Source organism: Cucumis melo, chromosome 2 (genome assembly GCF_025177605.1).
Source record: "Cucumis melo cultivar AY chromosome 2, USDA_Cmelo_AY_1.0, whole genome shotgun sequence".
NCBI lineage: Eukaryota > Viridiplantae > Streptophyta > Magnoliopsida > Cucurbitales > Cucurbitaceae > Cucumis > Cucumis melo.
The window spans coordinates 3,399,824-3,414,032 of record NC_066858.1 but is presented as its reverse complement, the minus strand read 5'-3'; the positions used below and the strand labels follow the sequence as shown (position 1 = coordinate 3,414,032).

Below are 14,209 nucleotides of genomic sequence, written 5' to 3'. Positions count from 1 at the left end.
GGCGAGTTCCGACTTCGGCTTGCAGACACGGCGCGGCTGGGAGGGTGGTTCGGCTCTACTGCGGCCGGCTCCGACGCTTGTGTTTGAAGCTGGCGGCGGCGGCTAGGGTTTTTCTTCTTTGGGGAGATGAGGAGTCTCATGTCTCCCAATGCCTCCTTTTTAAAAGAATTTAAAATAATAAAAGAAATCAATAAGCCCTCTTTTCTCTCTCTTCAATTAAGCCACCCTTGACCCTTTCCAAGGCAAATGATTAATTTGCTAATCCATTAATTAGATTATTTCACCCCTAATTTCAATAAATAAAAAAAACCAACTTTAGTTTAATAAGGGCTTCCCCAATTATTTCCAACAAAAATAAAAATAATAAAATAAAAAGAAATTCTTATTATCCTAAACAAATAAGGGTTCCCAACCTTAATTACTCGAGAAGATCAAAATGGTAAGGTTCTTCCAATAAATTTAAAATTCCCATAACCACACTTAATATTTATGACAAAGGGCAAAACAAAAAAAGAAATATCAAATTGTTGGGCGTTACACAAAATTTCTAAAAATATTTATAAATATATCAAAATATTACGTTATCTAAGTGATATACCAAAATATACACTATATGTATAATAGATAAAGATAGTTGTCAAATCATGGTCCATTGTAAACAGACGGTGATATTTTAAAAATAACCCTATTAAAAAAATATATTTCTAATTATTGTATAATCAATTAATTGACTTTAAAAGTTAAATTTGAAATATTTTTTAAATATAGCAAAATCAATGTCTATCATCGTCTATTCTTAATAGATAGTAACAATTTGATATATTTGTTAATAAGTTGCTCATTTTTCGAACATAACCTTTAATTTGATCAATGTTAATGCGAGCAAAAACTAATGGCATATATAACAAAAATCTAACCTAAATATTTGAAAAGACCAAAAAGAACACACGACCCTTTTAATTTTTCTTCAAACAAATAGAAAACTCAATTCAAAATTATTGGCTCACACCCTCTCCTTCTTCGATTTTCTTCATCTTGGATTCAAATTCAGAAGGTATACTCTCAATTCAATCACTAATGTTTTTTTATTCATTCTTTGATCAAGTTTTGTTAGATTAAAATCATTTTATTTTATTTTTGCTTTGCAATTGGTTTTTCTTCTTAATTTCTTCTTCTCTTCTCTTTAATTTGTTTCAATTTTTCGTTTGCTTATATCGTTGATTGTCGTGCTTTTGTTGATCGTTGTTAACTTCCCTCAAACTAGAATTAGATAGATTATGTTATTTTGTTGATTTGTTCATCTTCTATTATAGTTAGATGATTGAAAAAAAAAAACATAACTGATGGAATCAAACATATATCTTCTGAATTTGAATCGAAGATGAAGAGAGTGCAAGCGAAAATGAAAACAAGAAACGTTTTGAATTTGGAGCCAAAACGAAAAGGCCGAAGAAGAAGGATCGAGGCATCAATGATTTCAAGTTGAGTTCTTTTACTTGTTTGAAGAAAATTAAAGGTAATAGGTTGTTTTGGTCTTTTCAAACAAATATTTGAAGTTGGATTTGTAATTTTAATTACTTGTGTCATATTTGCCATTATTTGAAGGCTCCATTCGTGCAACCACCCTATAATTTTTTGTGGCAAACTTAAATACGTTGTCTTTCATCTTTCACACGTGTGTATATATAATTTTTTTACCCAACAAAATGAATTTTTTTTACTTCCATATTTAACTATGTTTAAGTATTCTTGATTTTCAATAGATTTTGGTAAGCCTTCGACTATAGTTTTGACCGAGATTCCAATTTCGACGTGCCTAATCAATAAAAGAAATATAAGCCACGTCACCATTTTAAAAGTTAATGGAATTTTGGCATTAGAGACTAAAATAAATAATTTGTAAAAATTGAAAGACTAAAATAAACTTTTTAAAATCAAAATATCACTTTATCTTTTCTTTTCTTTTTTTTTTCATCTACCGCAAGATCGGACCAAAATAGAACGTTCACACGCCCCACAAAATTTGAAGTTCATCCTCTCACCGAAATTTCGACATTCTCACACGTGAGGCAATGTCAATGCATGAGAAAGAGAGTGAAAGCAAAGAGAGCAGCACCTTCGAGGCGTCAAGAAGACGGAGCACCGTCGTCAACCGGCGGAGGAAAACAGCGCCATTTTGAACCGTCGAATCTTGCAAAGACAAACTGCGGCTCTTTCCAAAACTACTTCTACTCTATCCTTCCGCCGACCGATCTTTGATTCAGATTCAGCAACCTCTCTCTGTAATCCATTTCTTCTACTATTTCTTCCTTCCTCCACCTTCCTCCTCTTCCTACAACTACTCGACTCTACTCCAAAATCACGAATCAGTAAAGAAGAAGAGGGAAAAAAAAAGAAGTGAATATTGTAATTAATTCGTTATACTGACCTTGCGTATCAGGGCCGAAAGAGGACGGCGACGGCGAGCGGTTGGAGGTTAAGATAGAGTTGGGCTGGGGAAAAGGATGTTCGGATTGCGATTGAAGGAGATGGATGAAGGATTTGAGTTCAAGCTTTAGGTATTCGAAACGATTGGGGTAAAGAAGTTGGAGAGATTGTAATTCGACATTTGCTTGTTCTTCGATCATCGTCTTCCTTGCTTTGCTCCATTCTAAGCTTGAGATTCTCTCCGTGTATGTCTCGTTATGGTTCTTCTCTCCTTGGAATTCGGCCATGGAAATGAAAGTGGAAGAGAAAGGGAAAGAAGACGACGGAAAGTTTGTGGGGTCTTTTTGCAACATTTCACTGAAGAGAAAGGGAAAGAAGAAGACGGAAAGTTTGTGGGGTCTTTTTGCAACATTTCACTGAATTTTGGGGTTCTCGATGTAATTATTATTATTTTAATTTCTTTGGTTTTTTTTTTTCTCTCCTCGAATTTGTTATTTTAAAAATCAATTGGCGCCTATTTCTTCAAAATTGGTTTACTATGGTGGCTAAAAATTAAACTACTTTGACACATTTATTAAGACTAAAGTCAATGTCATTGAAAAGGGTCGATGCTAATTCTTTATGTTTGTTTTGTATGAAATACTCATTAAGGATACTCGGCTTTGCTACCTTCTAAATTGAGAAGCGGTTTGGGGTGTTATTTGATCTTTCGATGTAGACGATAAGTTCGAGGGAAGATGGTCGGTGTAAGGTCATTCAATATCGTGTGATTGTGATGGCTTAAGAACTATTAGAACTGTATTTGTTGAACAATAAATTTTGGTCAATTAAATTGCACCACATCATCACACAAAATTGTGATAATTATAATTTGATTAGATTTGGGTAGTCAAAGTTTTTTCCATATCCAACCCAGTTCAAGCCTCTTATGAAAATAGAGCCAAAGAAATAATGGGTTTGAGCGGCCAAACAAGTGAGTTCGAGCCCACCAAGCAAATGGGCCTAAGCTCAAGCTGCCAAAAAATGGATCCAAGCCCAATAGGCAAATGGGCCCAAGCCAACAAACAATGAGCCCAAAGCCCACCTAAAAGCCCATAGAATTTCTCTATAAATAGAGACCTTTTGGAATTTTAGTTGAAAAAAGAACCAAAGCTCTTAAGAATTGAAGATAAAATTTCAAAAAGAAGTACAAGTTTTTATCAACTTCAAGAATATCATCTTTGAAATATTGAAGCTTAAATCGACTTGCAACTACAACTTTCTAAAAATCAAAGATCAAGAAGTTCTAAGTTTAATTTGTATGTCAGAGAAATAATCAAATGAGTAAATACTAGAGATTGTATCAACAATATTATCTAAATCAATATACAAAGTTCAATTCCACGAATTACATTTCTCTTGAAATCTCGTGTGAACAGTATTAACATCCATTAGTGAGATCATAGCATTAGTTGAGCAATTTCAAGGTAGATTTAAGTATTTAACATATATCTTGATGATCGTGTCTTATGGGTTATCTTCTGTTGAAGCTACTCACTCAAATGGAAAGTGTTGGAAATGACCCACATACACCTTGTCTCATGGCCTATCTCTTCGGCCATGAGACTAGAGCCTTTCATATTGCAAATGCTGATCTATCGGTGATATTTTTGTTATCAATAAATTTTGACAAATTTTGCTATATTTGCAATTTTTTAAAAATGTTATATATGCTAATATTTTTAATTTAATTGATATATTTACAACTATCTTGATAACATGTATATTGTATTTACATTGGTGATATTTGGTTGCATTTATTACATTTCATGAATTATTTTTACGATATACTAGAATATAGATTCAACCCTCACATCAATATCAAACCCATAAAAACATGAAAATATCAACATTTGAACGAAAATTTAATAATATCAACCAAAATTTGTTTTATTTTATAATAATCTCAAATATTAATATTGTATAAAATGATCAAATATTAGAGATGGTAGCATTTTGACCTAAATTAAATACTATTGATCAAACTTTGTTTTATTTTTTAATAATCCCAAATTCCAATACTGTATTTGAAGATTGAACACTTTGGGTTAGTTGTGACACAAATGACATTTATTAGTGGACCACTTGCATAGATGACATTTAATAAAAGGATAGTTGCAAACATAGTAATTATATTCAATATAATTAAGTATATAGCAACGTTTCTACAAAATTGCAAATATAGTAAAATATGTTAAAATCTATCAATGGTGGGAGTCTATCATGTGTAGCAAATGTTGGTTTATCACTAATAAACCATAAGATTTTATCACTGATAGACTTTATTATATTTGTAATTTTTTTAAAAATATTGCAGCATACTTAATAATTATTCTAAAAATTGCTACATATTATTAATTATCATTTAATAAAAAATAATAGAACATATAGCAGAATAATAAAATAATTGCATATATAACACAAAATTAATAAAAGACTAAAAGATCCATATGCACCCACCATTTATAGCATATAAATTAGTAATGGAACATCTGGCACAACATTGACCATTTTTTTGGAAATTTTTAGAAATAACGCACGATAGGTTTCGTCTTACAAAACTAGAGATTCTATAATTTTTTTTTAAATATTCCAACATCTTATACCAAATTTTATATATTTATATTTTCTTTTTCCAATTTTAGTTATACAAAATATTATATCAAACGTTAGCTAAGTTTGAATTTTTTTAAAATAATGTGTTTTTTAAAACTAATGTAAAAAATATGATATGAGAAAAAATATTGACAAAAATAGGATAGTTTGGACGAAGCGGGATAAGTCGTGGACCCCACGACTTCAATGAGATGACACATGAACCTCACACCTTTTTTCCAATTTACAATTTCCAAAAATACTTTTTTTTATTAAATATCTTTCCAAATTCCAAATTCCAATCTCTAAAAATATATTTTCAAATCTCAAATTCTAATCTCAAATTCTTAAATATATATATATATTAACAAAATATGCTATTATAAAATATATTAAACAAATATTTGCAATCCACCGATATTAACAAAATATCTAATTTTTTTAGAATCAAAATGAGAAAAGTTATATCAAGAATAATTCTATTGTATGGAAATTAGAATATCTAATTTTTTTTAGAATCAAAATATCTAATTTTTTATTGTATGACAAGAATATCTAATTTTCTTATAGAATCAAAATGAAAAGAGTTATGACAACAAATCATTTGTGCGGATTGCAAATATTTGTTTAATATCTTTTTTAATAACATATTTTTTTAATATATATCTTTTTTTAAAAAAATGGATATTGAAATTTAAAATTTGAAAATATATTTTTGGAAATTTGAAATTTAAAATTTGAAAAGATATTTTTGGAAATTTGAATTTAAAAATTTGAATATTTAATATATATATATAATAATGAAAAAAAAGAAAAAAGTGTGCCGTCCACGTGTCAGCTCATTGAAGTCGTGGACTTCGCCCAAACTACCTTATTTTGTCAATATTTTTTTTCCTACCCTGTTTTTGCCGTATCTTTTAAAAAACACATTGTTTAAAAAAAGATTCGCTAAGTTTATATCAAAATATCAACAATTTTTTAAAATTTTTTAATTTGTTTCTAGATGAAACCTAAGAATTGTATATAATATTTTGGCAAAATAATTGAATTTGAAAAAAATTAAAAATATATAAGATTTTGGTATAAGATTTGAAAAATTGATAATCTCGATGTAATGTTAAGTTTTAGAAAGGAAATGTAAGAATAAGATATAATATTTGGTAAAATAACAAAATTTAGAAAAGAAAAAAAATAATTAAAAATGTATAAGATTTGGGAATATTTGAAAAAATTGTTAGAATTTAAAGTGATCTCTACCGAAGATGCATCTGAAAGATGAAAACAATCAATAACATACAAATGTTCACGCATGACACGTAAAAACCGTCGAGTATGTCGAAGTTCACGACCTCTAAAAAATGTCAAGACTTAAGATTATTGATATGTAACAAAATGTCAATAATTAATTTGAGTGTTCACGACATTTAAAAACCATAAATAACTATTCTTTACTTAATTTGAGTGTTCACGACATTTAAAAACCGTAAATAACTATTCTATACTTGATATGGAGAAAACATCAAGAATATGAGTGTTTTTTACCTTTAAAAAATGTTAAAAATGTACTTGTTTATAACATTTAAAAAACGTCGAGTTTATTTCATTTTTTTAAGTATGGTCCTACAATCTCATAAATATGCATAACGATATTCCTCAAATATAATTAAAAAAACTTGAACATTTCAAAAAATTTACATATTTGTTTGATATCGTCGTATACAAAACTTTACTTTACTTCTAGAAAGATTTTTGTAAGTTAATATGGACAACCCCATATGAAAAAGTTTCCAAAAAATTCTCTCACCTCCACATTTTCATAAAAAGTATTGGTGTTTACATAACGTCTAGAAACAATAGATACTACTTGGTGTTTTAAAAATGCCAAGAAAAAGTACATACTAGTTGGCGTTTTTTAAGCCTCAAGAAAGGGCCTAACGTTAATTTTTTTTTTTTTGAAAATTTGCCCATATTTGCATTTTCTTGAAAATTCTTGACCTTTTAAATTTGAAATCACTCATCTCTTCTTCTTCTTTTTTTTTCTCAAAAACCATCAAGTATTTAAAATACAAACTTTTTTAGAATACCTTTTTCTAGTAATGCAAGCTTACAATCTATTTTGACTAAGGGTAAGTATGATAGATTGAAAAACTGACGACTAACTGAAACAAAGTTGATTAGTTGAAAAAGGAGAGGGATTGGTCGGTGTCATTTTAGGAAAATTCCAAATTAACAAAAAAAAATTAAGAATAAAATCAACCGACTTTTACTCATCGACAGTCAAGATCAATTTGAATAGTTATTAAAACAACCATAGTCATTTCAGATGATGATTTGATAAAAAAAAAAAAAAAAAAAAAAAAACTGACTCCAACTGACCGATGCTCATCCATAATTTTGACTAAATCATTTATGTTTATTTAGCATGAAAGACATGGAGTGCTTTATAAGTGTTGTGGTCCTGTAAGGTCTCCAATGATATTTGACTTCGCTACCTTTCTAACATGTGTCCCTTCTTTTCTATATGCAAGGGATTTTGGTCGTTATCTAATCTCTAGGAGTTGATGGTTGATAAGCTTGAAGAGCATGATTAATGCAAGGTCATTCAATCTCGTGGTTCCTTTAAAGTTATTGGAATTTTATTAACATCAATGAGATCAAAGTGTCACATGATCGTTTTCAAGGTGAATCAAACACATTTCTTGACGAATGCATTCTTACAGAAATTCTTATACTTTGTAGACACCTTAAATGGAAAGCATAGGGAGTTAAGTTTTATGGTGCTCCCTTTGGATGAATGAGTATAATGGAAACTGAACGTTGATGCTTCGTAAAACTTTAAAAAGTGTTGCAGTGAGTGGGATGAGTTGTTCGTGACTCCTTTGGATCTTGTATCTATACCAGCCTTTTAAAGATCTCATAAGGTGGTCTATTGAATATCTAGAAGTCCAAGTTTTCCTTGAGGGTCTTAAACTTCTCAATTCTATATATTGTTTCTTTCCTCCCCATGCCTTTGTGGTTTAATTTGATTCTTATGAGGTGGTGAACTTAGTTAACAACTGCTTGCTGGACAATACCGAGGTAGAATACATCTAATGAGCTTGATGTTTTGGCAATGGCATCTGGAAATTGTCTCTTCTCCTTTTGCATTCGCGCTCAAAACCAAATCACCACGTCGCTCATTATGCAAGCTATTTTTCAAATACCTTTTGATTTTTTTTATTGAGTCCATCTTAGAAGATTTTGGGAGATGTTCTTCGTATAAAGTTTCATCTCAATGAAGATTTTGGGAGGTGTTCTTTGCGTAAAATTCCATCTCAAATTTGTCTCTTGTATTCTTTTTTCTTCCAATGTTGTAGTTTGTGTTCAAAATTGTCAGGGGCTTTAGGGTGAAATGATATTAAATGTCGACGAACTTTGTATTTTATTTTAAAAGTATTTATAAACTTTCAAATATATGATTGATTTTTGTTTCTTAATAAAGATATCCTCGTAATGCTTTCGAAGTTTTATCAACGCCCTTAACTGTAACGCCCAACATTTTCGGTTTCCTTTGTTATTTTGGACCACTAATAATATTAATCCTAAGTGTGTTTATTATTGGTATTAAACTAAAGTTTTTATGGTTTAATTATGAAGTTAGGGGGGTGAAATAAATTATTGGCTTAACAAATAAATGGCCTTGGAAAGGGTCAAAAGTGGTTATTGGAGGAGAGAGGAAAGAGGGTTTTAAAGATTCTTTTATTATTTTTATTATTTTTATTTCTTTTAAAAAGAGGCCTTGGGACTCGTGCGTAAAGAGGAAGAGGAAAATTTTCAAAGAAAGAAAAAGGGAGAAAAAAAAAAAAAAAATTTTCCTTTTGAAACCCTAGCCGCCGCACGCCGCCGCCGCCGCCGCCGCGAACCCGAGCCGCCAAGCATCCTTCTCTGTTCAGCAGCGCAGCCGAGCCGCAATCGCGACCGAGCCGTCGCCGAGTTTCCAGCCGCGCCGGGAGATCGTCCAAGCCGATCTGCGCAGCCGAGCGCCCGTCGGACGCCGAAGCCGAGTCGAAGCCGCCTCCGTGCGTCCGCAGCCAACCCGTCAGCCAGCCGAGGCGCGCCGCTCCGATCCGACGCAAGCGCAGCCGAAACGCCAGTCGTAGCCGTCGCCGAGCGAAGCCGCGGTAGCCGGACCACCAGCAGCCGCCGCGCCACCCGAGATCCGGAAGCCGAAGCCTCGCGCGCAAAGGTCCGACCGAAGACCCGCCCCGCGACCCGAACCGACGCGCGCCACCCTCCGGAAACCCGACCCGCGCCCGCGTGCACCCGTGCGTGAGCCGCGCCCGCGTGTGAAGCCGCGCCCGCGTGTGAAGCCGCGCCGCGCGCTTTTGTGTAGCCGAGCCGCGTCTCCCTGTTGCAAGCCGAGCCGCGTCTCCCCCTGTTGCAAGCCGAGCCGCACGCGAAATCCCTGTACCGAGCCGAGCCGCGTCTGCCCAAGCCGAGCCGGTCCTGTCTTCTTCCAGCCGAGCCGCCAGGACTAAATTGGCTCCATCCACCTATATTTTGGGACGTCTTGGACCAAGAAATTACTGCAGCGCGGGATTTCCTTCAGTAGGGGCTCGAGCACTGCAACCTCCTTCTAGGGTAAGTTAAATTCAATTGAGTCTCGAACCGTTGGTCGTTGGCGACCTGTTTACGAATTTTGACTTATTAAACAGTTAGGACTTCGTCGCTTGGAAAGCGTACTGCCTCGCGGTTAGGACTCGACAAGTAGATCTCCAGGTAAGAGATTCTACTACTAGTTTCATGTTTGAAGTATGAGACTGTGTATGCCCTATGTTGCATATTGAGAGTTTGACAGTATGATGCCTGAAATAAATGTTAGTATGATGCAAATGACGATATAGTTGTGCTATAGCCTGTTATGCGTGGCAAGATTTATTATGGTTACGACGAATGTCGGGGCGGAGAGTGTAGAAATGATTTATGTGACATGTTATATGCTGATGCCATGTGTATGTATACTGCAAATTAGGGTACCTGTTAGCTTGATTCTGTTAGAGTCGTACCTGCATGGGTGTCCTTCGGGATCACCACCTATTGAGGACTGTGTGGTCCGACGGGACGCCAGTCTAGCATGATATAGACATGACTCGAGTGACTCGACGGGGTCCTCGCATCCCGACTGTCCTAGGTGTCCCCGGGCACCGAAGACCAGAGTTACGTTCCTACGGGAGCGCATGATTGCACGTGTTCGGGAACGTGCCAGAGATTGGGTACCAGTTATCAGGACTCTAACAGGAAGTTAACAGGCACCTAGTGGGACTAGTAGTGGGTCCCTTACTGAGTATTTTTATACTCATTCTCTCCACTTTATGTTTTCAGGTAGAGGACGAGGCAAAGGCAAGGGCAAGCTGGCGAGCGACCCGAAGTGAGACCGAGGAGGGCCATAGGGACTACCGCTTCCGCTTATTTCTTATTTCAGATTTTAGCATTTGAGTTTGAGTACTTTTTATTTTTCACTATCTTTTATGTAGATAGGGCCCGAGTAGGACTTCAGAACGTTTTTACATTTTTGCATGACTACCTTGTTTATGTTTTTATAAATGAATTTCTTGAACCGTATGCTTTTAATAAAATTTTTAGACTTAAACCACTTGTTCTATATTTAGTAATGACTTCGATTCAGCATAAGGAGTTGGGTCGTTACAGTTGGTATCAGAGCACAGTGTTTTAGGTTCTGTAGACTGACCTACGATGTAAGTCATTTTGTTTGGTTTTACTTCACCCTATGGCTATACGGTCCTTCGGCACTCGCCAGGTATGTCTGAAGCCTTGCTAATGTTAAGATTACAATTTTGCCTGAATAGTCTAAGACCTAGATATAGGGTGTTAAGTTCTTGTGGCGAAAAGTTTGTTGGTGAATTTTAGGGAGAATGCCGCCACGTAGAGGTACACGCCGAGGAGGTGGTAGGGGAGACAGAGGAGCCGGTCGTGGCCAGCCGGAGGCGCCACCTGTTGCACCGGCAGTCGACCCAAACGCACCGGTCACCCAGGCGGATCTCGCCGCAATGGAGCAGCGTTATCAGGACATGCTGCAAGCCGCTTTGGCGCCTTTCCTTGCCGCCCAGCAGAACCAGGCCGCCCCTGTTCAGGCCGAGGCCGCCCCTGCTCAGGCCCAGGCCGCCCCTGTTCAGGCTCAGGCCGTCGCTCCTCCAGCCCCTGAGGAAGCTCAACCAGTACCAGTTCAACTGTCGGCCGAGGCGAAACACTTACGGGATTTCAGGAAGTATAATCCCAAGACCTTTGACGGATCCATGGACAACCCCACAAAGGCCCAAATGTGGTTGACGTCCATAGAGACCATTTTCCGGTACATGAAGTGCCCAGAAGACCAGAAGGTGCAGTGTGCAGTCTTCTTCTTGGAGGACAGGGGCACCGCCTGGTGGGAGACCGCGGAGAGAATGCTAGGGGGCGATGTAAGCAAAATAACATGGGAGCAGTTCAAGGAGAACTTCTATGCTAAGTTTTTCTCCGCCAATGTGAAGCACGCCAAGCTGCAAGAGTTCCTAAACTTGGAGCAAGGCGACATGACGGTGGAGCAGTACGACGCCGAGTTCGATATGTTGTCCCGCTTTGCTCCCGATATGGTAAGGGACGAGGCTGCCAGGACGGAGAAATTCGTTAGAGGACTCAGGCTAGACCTTCAGGGCATTGTCAGAGCCCTCCGCCCAGCCACGCATGCTGATGCACTACGTATAGCACTGGATTTGAGCCTGCCTGAGAGAGCCGATGCGTCTAAGGCTGCCGGCAGAGGGTCAGCCTTGGGACAGAAGAGAAAGGTTGAGACGCAGCCTGACGTAGCACCGCAGCGAACACTGAGGTCAGGAGGTGTCTTCCAGAGACACCGACGGGAGCTTGCAGCAGCCGGGAGGACTCTGAGAGAGCTACCTGCTTGTACTACCTGCGGGAGAGTCCACGGAGGTCGTTGCTTGGCTGGGAGTGGAGTCTGCTTCAGGTGCAGACAGCCGGGGCACACTGCTGATATGTGTCCTCGGAAACCCTTTGAGGCGACACCGCCCCAGCCTTCTGCGGCCCAGCAGGGGAGAGTTTTCGCCACTACCCGGCAGGAGGCCGAGCGAGCTGGCACTGTGGTGACAGGTACGCTCCCAATTTTGGGGCACTATGCTTTTGTGCTATTTGACTCTGGGTCATCCCACTCGTTTATATCCTCCGTTTTCGTTCAGCATGTGGGTTTAGAGGTAGAGCCTTTGGGTAGTGTTTTGTCGGTCTCTACTCCATCTGGGGAGGTCCTGTTATCCAAAGAACAAATAAAGGCATGTCGGGTAGAGATAGCGAATCGTATGTTAGACGTGACCTTGCTAGTGTTAGACATGCAGGATTTTGATGTGATACTAGGCATGGATTGGCTATCAGCCAACCATGCAAATATAGACTGTTATGGCAAGGAAGTTGTCTTCAACCCTCCCTCCGAGGCTAGTTTCAAATTCAGGGGGGCAGGCATGGTATGTATACCCAAGGTCATCTCAGCCATGAAGGCTAGTAAACTACTCAGCCAGGGTACTTGGGGTATTTTGGCAAGCGTAGTGGATGTGAGAGAGCCGGAAGTTTCCCTATCCTCCGAACCAGTGGTAAGAGAGTACCCCGATGTTTTTCCAGACGAACTTCCAGGACTTCCGCCTCCCAGAGAAGTAGACTTCGCTATCGAGTTAGAGCCGGGCACTGCCCCAATCTCGAGGGCCCCTTACAGAATGGCTCCAGCCGAACTAAAGGAGTTGAAGGTCCAGTTACAGGAGTTGCTGGACAAAGGCTTCATCCGGCCCAGTGTGTCGCCTTGGGGAGCCCCAGTATTGTTCGTGAAGAAGAAGGATGGGTCAATGCGCCTTTGTATTGACTACCGAGAGCTGAACAAGGTGACAGTCAAAAACCGCTACCCCTTGCCCAGGATTGATGACCTGTTCGATCAGTTGCAGGGAGCCACCGTCTTCTCCAAGATCGACCTGCGATCAGGCTATCACCAGTTGAGGATTAGGGACGGTGACATCCCCAAGACGGCCTTTCGATCGAGGTACGGACATTACGAATTCGTTGTGATGTCTTTCGGCTTGACTAACGCTCCTGCAGTATTCATGGATCTGATGAACAGGGTGTTTAAGGAGTTTCTAGACTCGTTCGTCATAGTCTTCATTGACGACATCCTCATTTACTCAAAAACTGAGGCTGAGCACGAGGAGCACTTACACCAAGTTCTGGAGACCCTTCGAGCCAACAAGTTGTATGCCAAGTTCTCCAAGTGTGAATTCTGGTTAAGGAAGGTGACGTTTCTTGGCCACGTGGTTTCCAGTGAGGGAGTTTCAGTAGATCCCGCAAAGATTGAAGCGGTGACCAACTGGACCCGACCGTCCACGGTTAGTGAAATTCGAAGTTTTCTGGGCTTGGCAGGTTACTACAGGAGGTTCGTGGAAGACTTCTCACGTATAGCCAGCCCGTTGACCCAGTTGACCAAGAAGGGAACCCCTTTTGTCTGGAGCCCAGCTTGCGAGAGGAGCTTTCAGGAGCTCAAACAGAAGCTAGTGACTGCACCGGTCCTGACAGTGCCCGATGGTTCGGGAAACTTTGTAATCTATAGTGACGCCTCCAAGAAGGGACTAGGTTGTGTCCTGATGCAGCAGGGTAAGGTAGTTGCTTATGCCTCCCGCCAGTTGAAGATCCATGAGCAGAACTACCCTACCCATGACTTGGAGTTGGCAGCTGTAGTCTTTGCACTGAAGATATGGAGGCACTATCTGTACGGTGAGAAGATTCAGATTTACACCGATCATAAGAGCCTGAAGTACTTCTTCACCCAGAAGGAGTTGAACATGAGGCAGAGGAGGTGGCTTGAGTTGGTGAAAGACTACGACTGCGAGATCCTATACCACCCAGGTAAAGCGAATGTAGTGGCTGATGCGCTAAGTAGGAAAGTTGCACATTCAGCAGCGCTAATCACCAAGCAGACCCCCTTACTCAGGGACTTTGAGAGGGCAGAGATTGCAGTCTCAGTAGGTGAGGTTACCGCACAGTTGGCTCAGTTGACAGTCCAGCCAACCTTGAGGCAAAAGATCATTGCTGCTCAGCTGAATGATCCTTATCTGGCAGAGAAGCGTCGCGT

The 14,209-nt window shown here is 38.6% G+C and overlaps 1 protein-coding gene across 1 annotated transcript; it reads right to left on the bottom strand.

Annotated features, from left to right (window-relative positions):
* Positions 1-1,893: 1,893 nt before the first annotated feature.
* Positions 1,894-2,848, bottom strand: LOC103492458 (uncharacterized). Its single transcript, XM_008452849.3, has 2 exons — positions 2,429-2,848; positions 1,894-2,348 (listed from the first exon to the last, which is right to left on the bottom strand). Exons 1-2 carry the CDS (start codon positions 2,778-2,780, stop codon positions 2,149-2,151), a joined length of 552 nt encoding a protein of 183 aa, XP_008451071.2. The 5' UTR covers positions 2,781-2,848; the 3' UTR covers positions 1,894-2,148.
* Positions 2,849-14,209: the final 11,361 nt, after the last annotated feature.

Excerpts from the sequence above, each read along its gene's own strand:
- LOC103492458 (XM_008452849.3), bottom strand. The coding sequence starts at position 2,780 with ATGTTGCAAAAAGACCCCACAAACTTTCCGTCGTCTTCTTTCCCTTTC. Across the intron at positions 2,349-2,428 it reads TTTCGGCCCTGATACGCAAG|AGTCGAGTAGTTGTAGGAAG; the intron begins GTCAGTATAACG and ends ATTTTGGAGTAG.